This window comes from Amborella trichopoda, chromosome 3 (genome assembly GCF_054954075.1).
Source record: "Amborella trichopoda isolate Santa Cruz 75 chromosome 3, AtrichopodaSantaCruz75HAP2 v2.0, whole genome shotgun sequence".
Taxonomy (NCBI): domain Eukaryota; kingdom Viridiplantae; phylum Streptophyta; class Magnoliopsida; order Amborellales; family Amborellaceae; genus Amborella; species Amborella trichopoda.
Window position 1 is genome coordinate 3,053,602 of NC_142338.1, and position 18,455 is coordinate 3,072,056.

General features: G+C 34.9%; 1 protein-coding gene across 2 annotated transcripts; it reads right to left on the bottom strand.

Annotated features, from left to right (window-relative positions):
* Positions 1-4,431: 4,431 nt before the first annotated feature.
* LOC18439788 (protein NRT1/ PTR FAMILY 7.3) lies at positions 4,432-14,064 on the bottom strand. Of its 2 annotated transcripts, XM_020670622.2 has the most exons (7): positions 13,851-14,064; positions 12,644-12,764; positions 12,258-12,384; positions 7,888-8,105; positions 6,459-7,018; positions 5,898-6,357; positions 4,432-5,237 (listed from the first exon to the last, which is right to left on the bottom strand). In XM_020670622.2, exons 1-7 carry the CDS (start codon positions 13,862-13,864, stop codon positions 4,857-4,859), a joined length of 1,881 nt encoding a protein of 626 aa, XP_020526281.1. In that variant the 5' UTR covers positions 13,865-14,064; the 3' UTR covers positions 4,432-4,856. The 2 variants fall into 2 exon arrangements, with proteins under 2 accessions (XP_020526281.1, XP_020526282.1); XM_020670623.2 differs by lacking the exon at positions 13,851-14,064 and having other exon boundaries at positions 12,566-12,657.
* Between the last annotated feature and the right edge of the window lie 4,391 nt (positions 14,065-18,455).

The window sequence follows — 18,455 nt, forward strand, 5'->3', positions numbered from 1 at the left end:
GGGCTGTTCACACCTTTTCCAACAAGAATGAGATTTAATTCTCTTACTCAAATTTACCTTGATACCTTTTTCTAAAGATGGGGTCCGTATCAAGCTTAAGTAAGGTGCGCCATGAAATATTTATGAAAGATGCAAGTTTAGTACATAAAACTTTATGCTGTCGATTATCATAACTATTTAATTCTCTTTTACTTATGTAGATTATATAGTCTTAGGTTATAATTTTTGTAGTCCATATACTGTAGACTATCATCATCATAATTTTTTTTAATTATTTGAGATCGGTTAAATGAATTTTGATATGTTATTTTATTCTATCAAAAGGCATACCTTCAAGGAGATCATAAAGCTTCATATTTTTTATCATTACCTCCAATCATACCATTTTGGGTTTACTTTTTACCCATTTTTGAGCCTTCAGACTTAAACGACCTCGGATCCCCTAATAGATATTATACTGAGTATTTGTTGCACATGGTCAACCCGCTTAAATTTATTTTATTTTATCGTCTATATATTATATATAATAGAAATTTATATATATTGAACACAAAAGTTTATGATTTACGGTCAATAGCCAAAGGTTCGGAGCCTATGACCATGGACATGCAATAGTCGCTAAATATTATAATTGAAAAAAAGAATAAAAAACAACCCACCCAAATGCGTAAGGTTGGCATGTGCAAGGCTAGCCCTTGCCATGGTCCTTGAAGGGCCAGATTGGAGACTGGGTGAAAGAGATCTTGGCTCAAGCCTAGCCTTGGCTCAGACTAGGCAAGACAAGATCGAGCTAAGCCTAATATACCTACACAAGAAAAAGAAAAATAATAAAGGACAAAACAAAAAAATTTGGCCAAAACCAGGCCAGGCGGGTCTTGTCATGGCCCTGGCCATGGCCCAGTCACGACCCAATCTTCAAGTCATGGCGGCCTGGCCCTCGAGCCACATTTTATGGGCCTAGTTTTTCAAAAGATGAGGTCAGACCGAGCAGCCTGGCCCATTACTAGGCCTACAAAAAAAGCATAATCTTATAAAGGCATCCTCAAACCCAATCCACCAACCACATCCACTTGGTCCGAACATGGCGGTCTGTACACTCCACTAGTTAAAGCGGTGCGCGTGGCATAAACAAAAGCGCGTGGCTGAAAAGCAACTAAAATTGGTACCGCCAAACACTTATTATTGTGACAGGCCTCTTGACACGATATCCGGGGTAAGTAACGCTGTGATGTGATGTGATGTTACTAGTTTCTATCTCACGCTTTTTTAGTTCACTCATAAGAGGATCCGGAGTTTATGCATCCAGGCCCGCACCTGTTTTGGTGAAGGCTCTCAAATCAGGCCGTCCATTTAGGCAAGTGCACGTAGTTCTCGAATTCCAACGTGGCGAACCGGAACCCCAAGTTAACGTGAGCAAGTTATTTCAAATAGGGTTCAGTTGGCATGCATACGTAGTTGTAAAGGTAAGGGGCACATTCAAATTTCATCTTGTATATACTTTTGATGTAAAATAATTTTAAGATTATTTCAAAATTTATTTTTATATCGAATTATAAAATTTTAAAATGATTAAAATTGAGTATATCTATAAATATATGAAAATAGACGGTGTAGATAATATGTTGTAAAATGTATTATTTTTAAAATTTAAAATCTTTTTATTTTTCGTAGTTATACATCTCGATGTTAAATGATTAATCAAAGGGTTTTTCAACATTAAAACTACATTTTTCAATGGATTTTTGAAGTGCATCCGTAGTTCTACACTATAAGATTTTATCATTATATATTTGTTAAAAAAAATAAAATAAAAATCCATCTCTATATAAACCTTTTCATTTTCAAATACAGTTAAAAATGCCACACGTCCACAAAATAACTTTACAGGTTTCATGGAAGCCAGCCTTTTAAACAATTTATACCCTATTTTTCCGTATTTTTCATTGAAAATTTATAGAGAGAGATTACAAGAGAGAAAGTTGCTTTGGTGTATAGAAGCGTGAACACAGAAAAATACATCACCGCACCCTAAAGAGATTCAGAAAGGCCTTTATCCGCATAGTAACGATATGAAAGAAAGGCTAATGCAATATTGTTAGGGAGTACATATTTTTATTTTTTTTCTTTTCACTCATTTTTTTTATTTTTTATTTTTTATTTTTATTTTTGGTAAAGATCACTTACAAATACTCTTATTACAATAATTTTTACTTCAAAGAAAATAAAACTAACAAATCTAATATCTTAAAAACCTTGTGCCATTAAACCAATTTTTTTGTTCGGGAGTGCGTGAATTATGGAGTGAGTTGGGTTAATGCATGTTATTGTGGTTTGTACTTGTTATGCTTATGATGATTTACTATGATGCTTGTGATGGGAAGACTTGATAAATTGCTAATTCATATGACATCTGATATCTGAATTGTGATTGTTCCACCATAAGAGAAAAAAAGGAGTCACTTATGACACATTGTTAAATAAATTGTTATGTATGGTTTCATATTAGCAAGACATGTATGAACATGGAGTATGGTTACGAGTTATTGTGCGTAATCATAATTGCATGATGTTTGATCTAATTATTGAGCTTTATAACTCATTCCGTTTGCTTCCATCCTTGTCGATTAATAGCCGCAGGTCAAGGACGTGCGGGTGGTGTTCGTTACTGGCGGGTGAAAACCCGAGCTTGGCGAGATAGCTCTAGATTGTAGGTGTTAGCTAGTCGTTGGCTATATAATTGTTGTTTGTAAAGTTATGTATTTTATTGTTGGGCCTTTCATGCCTTGGACATTTTGTAATATTTGTATATATCAAGCTTGGTTTTAATTTATCCAATTTTTGTTATGGTTCTAGTGGGACTTTTTGCTTTCTTTTATGGTTTGCTCTGATTTCTTTATTTTCAGATGCGTTGAATTTGCTCCTACCTGAGTGGCATTCGCTACTTCACACGTGGTCCCACACTCTGATGCCCTCTAGCTCATACGGTAGGGGTCAGGGAGTGGGGACGTGACATTTCATCTCTAGGGGGGACCTGAAATCTATATATTGGGACTGTGATCTGTTGCCAATTGGCTAAACTTTGGTGACCCACTAATGATCTCCTGCATAGATGTGGGTCGTGGGCAACGCTTGGTCAGTTTGAAAAAGCTTGTGTGGTTCGTAATTTGCGGTTGGACATGGAGTGCCCTAGTGATTATTTATTCTTAGACCATATGGATCATTTTCTCATCAAAGTTTTTTATTTTATTTATTTTAATAATATATTATTTTTAGAATTATTATTTGAATTTATTTGAATATCTGGATATTTTATTTATCAAATTTGGATTTATAAAAATGGTGATATTGATTTTATAATGATGTAAATATTTCAATAATGATTTTGTGTTTTTTTTAAAATTATAAAAATAATATAATTACATAGGAGGCCCAATAAATATTTTCGGCCCACCATTGTATATCGGGTGGCGCCCATTATGTGCTCAAATAGGTGGCATGCCCCACCTAAAGAAACCTCATATTTTGTGGAGATCAAGCTTTAAGCTTGAGAGATAAGTTTGTGTTGTTTTAAGTAAGTTGAACCTTGAGAAAATTTTGAATGATGTTTTTGTATGTATGAGAAGGTTTGTGCATAAAATAAAAAAATATAATTTTATGATATATTAACTTCTTATTTGAATTAATTGATGGGAAAATGATTTGCGAAGTAAGGGATAATGATCTAGCACCTTCCACAGGATGTTGATGACCCATCTATAAAATAAAGAGCTCAAATCTCTCACCTAATATCAATGATGCATATTCAATCTCACATGAGTGGCAAGTAAAAAAAAACTCTAATCTTGATCAAACACTATAAAAAAGGGATTGTCTCCACCCAAAATCTCTACACCTTATCTTTCTATCTCTCTCTTCACCTACCAAAGAGGGCACGCCGCACTTAGAATATCTTTCTCTATTAAGAAAGTTTTTTTCTCTCATGAAAGCCTAAAAGGGGTACACACCCAACTCTCTCATCTTTGAAATCTCTCTTTCTTCCACATTGTGAAAGAACCTAAGAGGTTTAGGCTATTTAGAGTTGTTATCTCTCTCATAGTGTCTCGTTCATGATCTCTTATCTCTCATTGGGGTTTAGACTATAGGATTGTGGTAGAAAAGAAAAACATCTATCTCAAATTAGGTTGTTAAGAAGATTAATCTAAGGTTTGAGTTTTGATGTGGCTTATCCAAACTTGTTTTCTTGGTGGAGATTGAAGGTTGACCATTAGATCTCGTGCCATCGGATGGTGGTGACTCATTGTGGGGTGCAAGAAGCTCGGTTGAGGTAGTCATCAGCACCCTCTTAAGTTTCTTCCATATTATATTTACTGTATCTTTTATTTCTTAGCATAGTTGTATCATTTCTTTTGTTCATGAAAAGTGAGATTTGAATGAATTCAAGTTCTTGAGATCCTATCATATTATTTTATTTTATTTGAGTAATCCATGCCGCAAAGAAAAGAAAACTGAAAAAATTATTACATACTACCATCTAGATCACATGAGTCCTTTCACTAGTTATATATCCCAAAGTGACATGGGTACTTAGAATTGATATCTAAACATGCAGATATGATGAGAAGTCATCACAATAGTCTTCCTTGGCAATGGTAGGCTTGGTTGCATCCCGGAACAAGATCACCACTAGCCTTCATCCTCGGAACATATCAGAGTGAGTGGAGGAACCAGTCACTATCTCCTCGATAGTGGATATGGTGAAATGGCTCGAAATCCGAAAGAAGAAGCTGTTTCCGTCCTTTGTATTTTCTTACTTACTTCATATATTTACCAGATCAGCTAAATATATGAGAGAGACCTCAACTTGCCCTGACCCTGCCGAGCATCTCTTCCTCATCCTCCTCTCTCTCCTCCTCCACTTCCATATACTTATATCTCCTCGCCAACACTACATACAACACCAGATCTGCCGTGACCATTGCCGCCACCAAAAAGAAAAACCTGTCAAGCCTCCCATCGTCCAATTCCTCCGCAATCCATCCGGGCCTGTTCCTACCTCCTGTGATCTTTGCCACCACTGCCACCAAAATGCTGCTCATGTAATTCCCAAATGAGATCGACGCCATGCACAGCGCACTCCCGAAGCTCTTCAGTCCTGCGGGTGCCTGTCTGCTGAAGAATTCAAGTTGCCCTACATACATGAACACCTCGGATGCACCTACTATGCAGTATTGAGGCACCTACAAGCCAAGGTCTAAAATCATAAGGAACCATGTGCGACTGGGTTGGTTATCTTCATGTAGGGTATAGTTATAGACATTGTTAAGTAACGCAAAAAAACCTTATACTAATAAAAATAAAATACTAATGTTTGAAGTTGTGATAGTCACTACTCAGAAAAGAAAAAAGTAATAAAATGACTGAAGCAATGGCATTATAACAGTTTAGTTTTCCACTCTTTTTTTTCTTTCTTTTTGATTGTTCAGTAGAAAACAAATGTGGGGACATAGTGATGAATTCATCACGATAGAATCAAGCCCATGCCCGAATTTTCCTTGTTATTTTCTAAATATTCGTTACATTTTCAAGGAACAATGGGATTTTATTGGATATTACGACTCTAATTTTAAAAAGTAATGAACTTAACACACATTACAGAGAGATACAGCACCCATACTATTACAATTTCTGAAAACCAAGTCGGCATACTAAAAAATGCCCTTTATCGATCTAGATAATGATCAAATGGAAGACGTGGATGTGATACGGTTACTCACAACAACCTGATTTTCGTCGGGATCTAATAAATGGATCGATGCGCTCTCAATGACAGAAAACAGTTGCAGAAATTGATTTTCCTCAAAGAAGATGATTTACACATTATTTTCTTCAAACCATACCTGCCAGAAGATGCTCGTTGATTGTGGTACACGTGTGAGGCGGCACCACTCTACAAGCCCCGCAGCAATCATAGCCAGTGCGGCCAATGCGAGGCCAATGCCCATGCGAACCAACTCCGAGAGGCCCCGGTAATTTTCTCTTGAGAACAGAGGGGTGAGGACCCTACGATAGAGAAGGATATGAAAGGCCACACTGATGATGTCGAAGGCAGACATGCTGGCCGCAGGTATGCGGAAGTGGGTGCCTGTGGACATTTTGTCGCCCTGTTCGACAAAAAGAGAGGCCATCTGTGTGAAGGCGACCGAGTACATGATTGTGCAGAGCCAGATAGGTAGGAGACGGAGAACCGACTTCACCTCCTCGACTTGGGTCACGGTGCACAGGTGCCAAGGGTCTGGGTGCTTGGCGCTGTGGAAATGACCGTCGGCCTCCGTTATCGTTGCCGCCTTGTCAAGGAACCTGCAAGGTGTAATTGAGATTATAGCTCACCAAAGGGCCCATCAAAAATTCCATGAAATCGTATCACGTATTTAATATGCAAAATTGGAAAATAAGCTAACCTATACTGGTCACTATGCAAGATCTTCTTGCTCCCTATGATAGACTCCTTGCCATCAAGCTCATAGAGGTCTTCTCCATTAGTGGGGGCCGCCACCTCCCATTTGCGAACCGCAGCGACCAACACCTGTGCAACACGTGGCAGCGGGTTCCCACTAGGCTTAAAATGCCTATACCTTTTAGTCCCAGCTAAGAAGAGGACCAAAGCCAATAAAGCTGAAGAGGAAGAGACCCAAAATCCCATGTTCCACATACCCATATCCTCAAAATAGACCAATATAGTGTTAGAGAATAGGGACCCTAAATTTAGAGCAAGATAGAAGTAACTGAAGAAGGCTTTCTTAGAGTGCCTTTCCCTAGAGTCCTCCCCATCAAATTGGTCGGCTCCAAAGGTTGCTATAGTGGGCTGGTATCCCCCATTTCCAAGGGCAATCAGGTAAATTGAGAGGTAAAATAGGGCCTCACCCAGTGTCGAGGGTGTCCGGCAAGGGGTGAAGTGGTCCCCGCATCCGGCGGGTGTGATCAATAACATGGATGAGGTTAGAGACAGAAGCACCAATCCCTGTGAGAATAAATCAGGGCATATTATTAAAAAGACAAACAATTATAAAAGTTAACTAAAAAATAAAGTTGTAAAAAATATTTTACCAATTTAGTGCATCATTGCTTATGCATCCTTAAGAAAAGTCAGAAGCTGAGGCTATGAATTCACTAGGCAATAAGAGTTGTAATTTGTGAAAGCCAAGAGGAGTAGCAATCTTATTAGAATGGAACATAAACAGTTGGGAAATAGAAAACTTACTACATAAGAGCGGACCCATATGAGGAAGTTAATATCTCAAAAGCAAGGAGAATTACTAGTCATAGCATTGAGAGAGAGTGAGACAGAGTCCTACTCAAAGAATATGTTTTAGTTGATGATAAGCGAATTATGCAACAAGTTTGTTTATCTTTGGTAGAGAAAAATATCATAATCACCGATATCTATCAATTGTAAAACTTGGTAGTGTATTATTTACAATTGAAAGTTTTTAAAAAATTTCTTTGAAATTTTTCCGGGAAATGATACACGCTAGATGTCCAATCTCACGGCTTAAGATACTTGTGACCATTGTGAACCACAGTTTCATTGTATCCAATCCCTTATGATGTATTACGAGGTAAAAGGAAAGGTTGTGCCCCACAAAGAAAGTCCAGGATGTGCAATTTGTAAAGCAAATCCACTAAAACTACATTATACTCCACATGCACCAGAAGAACCATGCCTCATCCAATTGGATCAAGTTGCTCTGTCTCCAAAGAGATGTAATCCAATTAGACATTCCATATATAAGTGGCGTATCGTATGACAACACTTCAGAAAGCAATGAAAAAGTCATTTGTCAAATGAGAGAAACAAGCACATATTACTTACAACAGTATGTAACTTACCGCAACAAAAATGATCTGAAAAATTGTACATGTTTTGTACCGTCCCCAATAAGAATCGCTTAGAAATGCTCCTACGAGAGAGAAGAGGTAAACTGTTCCTGTCCATTTGCTCACGTTGTTCGCTGCCTCAGCGTTGCTTTGCTGTAAGACTCTAGTTAAAAATAGCACTAGGTTCACTCCTACTCCAAAGAAGGCTAATGTTGCTAATCCTTGATTAACTGCACAAGATAAATTATAAATTAACATAGCATTGGAAGAGAGATAAAAAGAAGAGGTCTCCTTTCTACCAAGTAGACCGGGTGTGGTAGACCTAGGGCAGGCCACGGGCGGGGCCCAGGGGAGGCCAGCCCTGGCCCGAGTATGGCCTTGTTCCCCTCAAGGTCGGCCCAACCCAGACGGGGCCAAAGAGGCCCCACCCTATAAAGGCCCAGCCGGTAAATAATATTAAACAAAGGCCTGGCTGGCCCTATCTTGACCCTGGCCTTGCCACATTTTGTGGCCCAAGCTTTAGTCTTTTAGGGTCGGGCTGGGTCATCGGGGCCCATTGTTTATATATATATATATATATATATATATATATATATATATATATATATGAAAAAAGTTTATATAAGGTTGCAACCTTAAAATGTAGAATTACATATACGCCTAAAAAATCCATCGGAAAAGTTTTAATGTTGAAAAGCCCTCTAATTGATAATCTCGACATCGAGATCAATGAATATGAAAAAAAGAAAGATTTTAAGTTCCAGATTTAGTGTATCTTGCAACACATTATCTAGACTGTCCATTTTCAAGATTTTCATATGTTTATAGATCTACTTGATTTTAATCATTTTTGGAGCTTAAAATTTTATAATTAGATATGAAAATAGTTTTTCAGATAATCTTAAGAATTTTTTACACCAAAATTATATGTTGTGATAAAATTTGGAGGTGCGTCGAATGTTTAAGGTTGCAACCTTATAGAAACCACTAGCTCATATTAACATATGAGCCCAACGATTCAGATTGAATCTGGGCCGATCTGATGTCACGACCTCATTTTGTATTTGAATTTTTAATTTTTTATTATTATAAATTCCAATTACTTGAAATTTAGGCGTTCATTCTTCTCATCAAGGCGCACCTAATAAAAATAATTTGCAAAAAATAAATTGACCAAAATACCCCTGAAACCTTTTAGGGGTATTTTGATCAATTTATTTCATGCAAACTATTTTTTTGATATTTTTATTAGATTATCGTATTTTTGAAGAACACATGATTAAAATTTCAATTTATTTGAATTTGTATAAAAAATATTAAAATTCAAATACAAAATATAGTGGTGACCATCAAATCGGCCAAGATTCAATTTGAGCGATTGTGCTCATATGTTCATATGAGCTAGAGGTTTAATCTCAGTATTATATATATATATATATATATATATATATATATATATATATATATATATATATATATATATATATATATAAACTCTTTCCAACTCCTATAGACAAAATTGAACAGTGATTTCACCTACCCTCATCACCATCCAAACTTCATCGCACGGTTATAGTTGTCAAGTAGTACTTTAAATTTTTTTTTTTTACAAATCCAAATTACTTGAAATTTGACGTGTGTACATCTTAGTGAGACGCACTTAATAAAAATATGAAAAAAATAAGTAGCAAAATATAAATTGACAGAAATACCCCCCAAATTTTATGGGGGTATTTTGGTCAATTTATATTTTGTGAATTATTGTTTTCATATTTTTATTAGGTGCACTTCACTAAGATGTACACACGCGTCAAATTATTAGATCATTCCGATAAGTAAAACAAAAATGAAACACTATTGGACAATTGTGACCGTACGATGAAGTTTTGATGGTGATGTGGGTAGGCGAAATCACTATTCATTTTTTTCTATAGGTATTTTGTAGTATCTTATATATATATATATATATATATATATATATATATATATATATATATATATATATATATATATAGGAAAGCTCTTTCCAATGCCTATAGGTAAAAATGAATAGTGATTTTGCCAACCATCATCACCATCCAAACTTCATCGTATGGTCACAATTATCTGGTAGTGTTTCAATTTTCATTTTTTTCTACAAATTTAAATTAGTTGAAATTTGGAGTGTGTGTACATCTTAGTGAGGCGCACCTAATAAAAGTATGGAAAAATAATTCGTAAAATATAAATTGACAAAAAATACCCCTAAAATTTACGGGGGTATTTTGGTTAATTTATATTTTACGAATTATTTTTTTCATATTTTTATTAGGTGTACCTCACTAAGATTTACATACATTCTAAATTTCAGATCATTTCAATTAGTAAAAAAATTAAAAATAAAAATACTATCGGGCAACTGTGACCGTGCGATGAAGTTTAGATGGTGATGAGGGTAGGTGAAATCAATGTTCATTTTCGCTTATAAACGTTTTGTAGTATCTTTTATATATATATATATATATATATATATATATATATATATATATATATATATATATATATATATATATATATATATATATATATATATACCTCCAACGTTTTGCAATAAGTTTGATTATTCTCTCCGACTTTGATTATTCTCTCCAACTTCCAATTTTTTATAAATCATTTTGACACAAAATTTAGGACAACCCAGCTTCTAATAAGGGCAAACATACTAAAACAATGAAAACAATGTTTCTCGTAAAACATTAACAATAAAAACCTTTGAATGCTGTAGGGGTATCATATATTTTATCATAAATATTTTTCCTTATTTATATCAAGTGTGCCCCTATATCTGCAAATCATATGTCAAAATTATAAAAATCAAATATCATATACTCAACCATTTTAATTCACCTCACTAATGACGAACTTAGGATTTCCTGCTGTAGAATTTTTAACAATAAAATGCCAATAAAAATTACATTAACAATAACTTGTTTGAAAATTACAAAAGAGTATATTTGAAATTAAGTTTTGGAATTGAAAAGATAAAAATACCCTTCCTAAAATACATAATCTATATATAGCCAAAAGTCATTTATAAATATATAAGGGCATTTTACGGTCATTCACTTTAGAGTAGTGAATTTTTAGTTCACCGCACACACATGCAAGAAATTATCGACCACAAGGTGTGAAATTGGGTGGTTGAGAGTAATGTCATTGATTGGGCATAAAGTTTAAAATATAATTTATTGAATTATTTGACAAACTTTAAGCCATCATATTTCACATCCAATAGCTAAAGATAGTGTGTCAGGACCGAGTCCACCTGGACTCGACCGAGTTTCTAGGCCTCGCCCTATGGCGATGCCGAGTTTTCGTGAGTTATATGTACAACTCGAGGATACTAATAAATAAATTAAAAAGTTAAAAAAACAAAAATGTAGGATTGATCTATAATTATTTTTTATATGACTTATATTGTTTTGGCTAAAGATTGGTGAGTGTTTGTTTTTGCCATTAAATCCCTAGTTTTATATTTTCAATTTTTTTGGATTATTTAAAATACCCCGTAAGTCCACCTTTTCTAAATTCATTTTTCCAATAATTTTTTAAGTTTATTCGTTTGTTGTCTGATTCTGCATTATGTTATTTTAATTTTTTTTTTTTAATTTTTCTATGTTTTTCAATTTATTGACGGCTTTTAAGCCTTGTACAGGACTAGGTTTGCTCTTTATGACTAGGCTAAGTAACTCGCCTCAACCAGGAACTTTTGTCAGTTTCCCGTCCGAGGCGAGTCTTAATATACTGGCCAAGGATGATTTCGACCTCCTTGTACCAATGAATCAATTATCTTATAGTTTATATTAGTTTTATAATGAAAGCCACATGCTGCCGAATCCAAATTTTGGTCATGCCCAGTTGGCCTCAAGTGTCAATGATATAATTTGGACCTGGTCGAAGCTCACAAGTTGCGGTCTATTTTCAAGCTTGTGCCAGCTCAAAGAATAGAACCTTAACCCCTCATTTCTCTCACTCCAATCTTGACTTTGTCAGATTACCAAGAGTAGCCGTTTTAACTATGTAAAACAAATCTTGACTTTGTCATATTACCAAGCCAATCTTATTACAATTAATCTTAACTTTGTCAAGATTACCAAGGGAAGCTCTTATACCATGTAAACTCTGAATTGATTATAACATTTCTATTCAAGGTGGAAGCGTATAAATATGCAAAGGGATACTAAGAATCCCATGATATACTCGATTCAGAGTTTACAAATCTCTCACTTTTTCACGTTCTTTTTAACATGATTATAATCAAATAAATACCCTGACCTTTGCTGCAAAATGCAAGAACAAACAAGAAGAACCTTATGCAGAATAATTCTTCATTAGTATCTTACAAAGTATTAGAATCCCGGACACCAAGCCCCCAGTGTATCGCTTGGTTGCAGACCGGCCACTCCTGTCGACTGAGCCATCCTTGGTGTATTCAACCTCCATGATGTTTCCTTCATTCTCGATTTCAACCTACAAATTCAGGTTCAATGAATAACACAGTGTTAGGCATTACACACTTACATTCAATGAATAGACACAATGTTAAGGTTTACACAGTATTTGAGAGAGAAAGAGTTCTTTACTTTCTTTCTTGCAAACAAATTTACATTAAACGAGAGAGAGAGATGAAACTAATGAGGTTGTAACATACCAGGTCTCACTGAGACGAAGAGAAGATGGGGACGTATGAGAGAGAGAGACAGAGAGAGAGATGAATAAATAGACATACACTGGTAGTGTTCCTTGAAAAAATGAGGGAGCCTCGTAGATATCGCATAAAGTTCAAATTGGACTTGGTGGGCGCGCGCCACTTGCGACAGATATCCTGTGTAGTCTCGAACGTCCGTCCACTACAACAGTAAAAAATGATGTTACAAGAAAGGCTTATGCTCCTGCGCGAGTTTACTGTCCATGTACTCCCTCGTGTGAACCTCATTGAGGATTAACTTTGGAATGACAAATTTTGAGGATTAACCCATTGACTAATTTTAATAGAAAAATATTCCAAAATTGTAATCTTAAAAAAAAAAAAAAATCTCAAGATTGAAGAGATGCCATCCAATTTTTTTAGGGAGAGAACTCAAATTTTAAAATTTTTTATTTTGAAAATAGCCATTTAGTGATTCTTAGGCGGTTTCAAAAATTTCAGACTAAAAAAAAATTCTCTCGAACAGAAGAGTGGACCAATCATCGAACTATTGAGGGGTCTTGTCCAATCAAAACTGATTTGACTGAATTTTAAAATTATGAAAAATAATTTAAAAATAGGTAATATATTATAAAAAAATTGCCCACTTTGTTTGGCTAGTTGATTTTGACTAAACTTGATTTTTTTTATGGACTAGATGGGCCAAGGCGGTTCGATCCGGTACTGATAACCATGCTGGCAATTGGGTGTTCTAATAGAAGGATAAGCTGTTCACTATGCTCCCAAGGAAGCATAATAAATGCTCTATTGGACAAAACCTTGCTAGAGAGTTTTGGGGCACCAAATTTTGGGCGTAACTTAATTAAGGAAAATGGGTTTTTTTATGAAAAAAAGGCCAAAACACAATTGCGAGTGCCCATGTAAACAAACAAGAGCAATACATATTTGGCAGCACCCATGCAAACATGCGCTAGAAACGAAAGAAGTGCATACACAATAAAGAGGATGAACAAGCGAAAAAGAGGAAAATGCCATATAAGAAGGGATGGTATACTATGCTGACCATTTTTTTTTGTTTTGTTATAAAGATGTCATAAATACTTCTAGCTGTCCGATTTCAAATCGGATTTTTTTTTTTTATTTAAATTTTTTTAATCTAGTCAATAACAATCTTACAACCCCCTATTTAAAATCTCATGGCAAGAGTGATTTGCGATCTATTTGTATCAAGAGTGAATAGTCTATTTGTATACTGTTCTAATAAGAATCAAGTTAGAGATAGACATACTTCAGAGAGGCCATCACCGGATAGAGAGGGAAAGTGCAAGATACGAGGTGTGTCACGTGTCGGATGTAGACCGAGAGAGAAACTATGAGAAAATGTGAGATATTCAGAGGGGTCTGCTGAGAAATATAGAGAAGTGAGAGATACAAGAGAGCTTGGGCTCAGATGAAGAGAAACAGAGAGACAGTGTGAGATACTCAGAAGACTCAGGTTTTGAGGAGAGAATGGGGAGAGTGAGGTTATTATATAGAGATTTTTTAAGTGCTTTTTGAGGTTCTCTCTTTCATCTTTTTGTGAAATCATCATATTTTCCATCTTTTTTGCTGTCACTAAATTCCATAGAAATCAAAGATTGTGGCTCAAAATTGTGAGTCTCTTTGTCGGTTACTTCCTGCCACAAATTCTCCCATTTTGATTGGATTACAAGCTTCATATGACGGCCCAATTGTTTTTTTATTATGATTTTATGGAGACTAAAAAAATCCAATTTTAAAAGCTTTTTTAGTATTAAAAATCCAATCATAATAATACTGTTTCTTTGATGTGTATAAAAAAAAATTTAATATGAATTCATGTATTGTTATTGCATCAGAACCCACTCACAGCAGAAGTTTATACAGTAAACCATGGATTCAATAAGGGTCACTTCTCACTCTTTTTTACTCTTTTAATTTTAATTTTCTTTTCTTTTTGTGCTTCTTATTTATATATATATATATCTAAAGAGAACACGAAAAGCTTACTCATAGGCCAGTCATTGACAATCAAAATATCCTAGTCTTTCATGGAAATTACCATGGAAGTAACGTGCCCATAAAACCGCCCCAAAATCATGAGATTAAGAACTTTCTTTGCGGGAGAAAGTGCATAGGTGCCAGATTACATATCAAGCCATATGGAGAGAGATGCGGGAGAAAGTGCATAGGTGCCAGATTACATATCAAGCCATATGGAGAGAGAGAGAGAGAGAGAGAGAGAGAGGAGGGTAAGACCATTGTTTTTCTTACTGATTAGAGAAAATTATGTACGCACCCAAAATAATTACTCAAAAGGGTGCGGTTTCTATAAGGTTGTAACCTTAAACAATCCAATTAAGGTTGACTTCCAAATTTTATCGTAACATGTAATTTTGTTGTAAAAAAATCTTAGGATTATCTTAAAAATCTATTTTCATATCTAATTAGAAATTTTTAAACTCAAAAAATGGTTAAAATGAAGGAGATCTATAAACATATGAAAATCTTGAATATGGAAGGTCTAGATAATGTGTTGCAAGATGCACTATTTTTGAGACTCAAAAACTTTGTTTTATATATATATTCATACATTTCGATATCAAGATGATCAAATAGAGGGTTTTCCAACATTAAAACAACCTTTCCTATAGATTTTTAAGGTGCAGCTGTAATTTTACATTTTAAGGTCGCAACCTTATATAAACTTTTCCCTTACTTAAAATATGCTACGATTATAGGCGGAAATTATACGGAAGGTTGGTCTAGCCATATTTTTTTTATGTTTTCTAAAATTTTCCTTCGGTCCGAGAATTCCATCCTCGGACCTCGGACCGCATTTTAATTAATTTTTTTTAGTTTTTTCATTAATAGGAAAGTGCTCCAAGCTTCAGGGGCAGTGCCTAGGTGGCCCGAGGTTAGAATCTATAGAGCATATCGATGTCTCTATCCTCAGACCACTGTTTTTCTCAAAAATTAAAAGATAAAGTGCAGTCAAAGGATGGCGACCTCAGACCGCCTTGGAACTGAGTTTTGCTCAGTCCTGATAGCGGTCCGATGTCCCCATCCTCGGACCATTGTTTTTCTCAAAAAATAAGAAATAAAGTACGGTTCGAGGATGGGGGCCTCGAACGATAAGGAACTAAGGCCTGCTCAGTCCAAAGGACCTCGAACAGCCTATGCATTGCCCCTAAGGCTTGGACTATTGGAATAAATAAATAAATAAAAATTAAAATGGGGTTCAAGGACATCCTTGGACTAAAAGGCAATTTTGGAAAAAAAAAAAAAAAAAAAAAAAAGCAACGGGTTGACCGACCGTCCACACAATTTTGCCCAAAATTGCTCCATTTCATATTTTAGATAAAAATTTCAGAGTCCATACTTAAATCACACAATTTTTTATTCTTTTATCATGGGGCTAACCATAATCTTACATGTCTTTAATACAACAAGAGCTAAGAAAATGATATAATATACATTGTTGTAATTTGAAACTTATTTTTGTCCATTAGCTTTGTGTGCTCATTTCTTCTTCTCTTATTCTATCATAATCTAGCAGACTTTATCCAGAGAAGAAGAATTATTAGCTTTGTGTGCTCATTTCTTCTTCTCTTATTCTATCATAATCTAGCAGACTTTATCCAGAGAAGAAGAATTACTATTGTAGGATGAGATGGAGGTAAAAAACTCATCTTCTTTTTCTCTATTCTTTTTTTGTTTTTTATTTCTTGAAATCCATAAATCTAATTTTTTTTATCTTGGTGAGCCATAAAAGTATAAATCACCGGCAACGTACTTCACACCACCATTAAAGTTAATGTGAAGAGAAAGAAGAGGGTACAGAGGATGAGGTTTATGAGCTTTGAGAAATAAGAAATAAAAAGGAAAGAGAGACCAAAGACTGGAGTTTCATGTGAGAACTAGTTTGATGCACTTAATGATGACTAAAAGAAAAAAAACAAAAAAAAGAGATTATCATAGGCACATTCAAATGGGTGTAATGACATATTTATAAATATATGAATATTACTTTCCCATACTCTTGTCAAAAAAAAAAAAACAACAACAACAAAACATATGAATTCTACTTGACAAAGAAAAACACAGTTTTTTCTTTCTTCTTTTTTTCTTTTTGTTGGGGGAGGGGGTGGGGCATTGGTGGTTACGGAGGCTAATGCCTCAAAATAAAACCCCACCCTCCATTCCCACCCTTAAAATATCAAAACAAACAAAAAATAATAAAAGATGAGGGGGTCATCATGAAATAAGTGAGATTTTCGGGGGTTATAAGAACATTTTATCAAGAGAAAATTACAAATGTGTGATATGTCTAAGGATAAGAAGTTAAGAGAGAGGAAGAAATCCATCAATGAATAATTACAAATGTGTGATAGGTCTAAGGATAAAAAGTTAAAGAGAGAGGGAGAAAAACATCAATGAATAAAAGAAAATGTTATTGATTTTAAGAAGGAAACTGTTTATATACAGTTGCAACTTTAAACCGGTGAATTAAGGTGCACCTCAAACATCCATTAAAAAAAAAGGCGCTTTTGATGTTGAAAACCCCTATGATTTACTAACCTGGCATCAAGGTGTATGGATATGTAAAATTCAACAAAAAAAAGATTTCAAGAAATAGTACATCTTTCTATACGTTATTTAGACCGTCCATTTTTCAGATTTTTATGCGTTTATAGATCTATAGATCTACTTAATATGAACCATTTTTAAAGGTTAAAATTTTTTAATTAAAAATAAAAATATATTCTTAGGCCATCCTAAGAATTTATGACATCAAACTTCCATCTTATGATAAAATTTGGGGGTGCACATCTAACTTCCATTTTATGATAAAATTTGGAGGTGCATTTTACTTAGATTGTTTAAAGTTGCAACCCTATACCAACCACACCTTTTTTAAAAAATACGAAGGGTGCCCTTTCCCCCTCCAATTTACCAAAAGAAAAAAACTATTTTGATATTGGAAAACTATTGATTTAACCATCTCGACGTCGAGAGGCATGGATATTGAAGGGTAAAAAAAAGATTTCAAGTCCCTAAAATATTACATCATGCAACACAATGTTTAGACCGTCTATTTTCAAATATTTTTATGTGTTTGTAGATCTGTTTGATTTGAACTATTTTTTAAGCTTAAATTTTATAATTAGATATAAAAATAGATTCTCGGGCCACTCAAAAAATTTTGACACCCTAAAAATTTTCAACACCAATATCCTAAATTCATTAGGACACCAAAAGTTTTTTTTTTTAACACAAAGGAAAACTAGGCATGATGATGTGTAAGGATGTCAATGGGCTGGGCCAGCCCTTGTCGACATAAGGCCGGGCCATGCCATAAACAAACAACGAAAAATAAAAGAAAAATAAGAAGAAAAAAAGGAGGGCTAGGCCAAGACGAATCAGGCCGGAATTAGCCCTACCCTGGACCTCGGGCTGGGCCTAGCTGCCAGGCCTATTGCCAACCCTACCGATATCTCCAATATTGGACTGACCTAGCTAACAACTACAACAAATAGGCCGGTCCAATATTTACAATAGACTCAACTAAGTATTAGTTGGTGGTGGGGTGAGTCCAATATTAAAGATATCAAACCAACTTATTTTGTTTTTTCTGCAAAAAAAAAATTGTCCGATGTTTTCAACATCGAACTTTAAAAAATTACGAGGTATTGGATGGTTCAATGTTTCCAACATTGGGCTGGTCCCTACACATCAAACAATAACCAAAAAATAAAATAAAAAAGTGGTATAATGTTCAAAACATTTGATTTTGGGAAAAAAGCCTTGGTCCGATGTCGTAATTATTGGACTGGTATACTTCCGCGTAATTTTTCCAAAAATTTCTACCAGT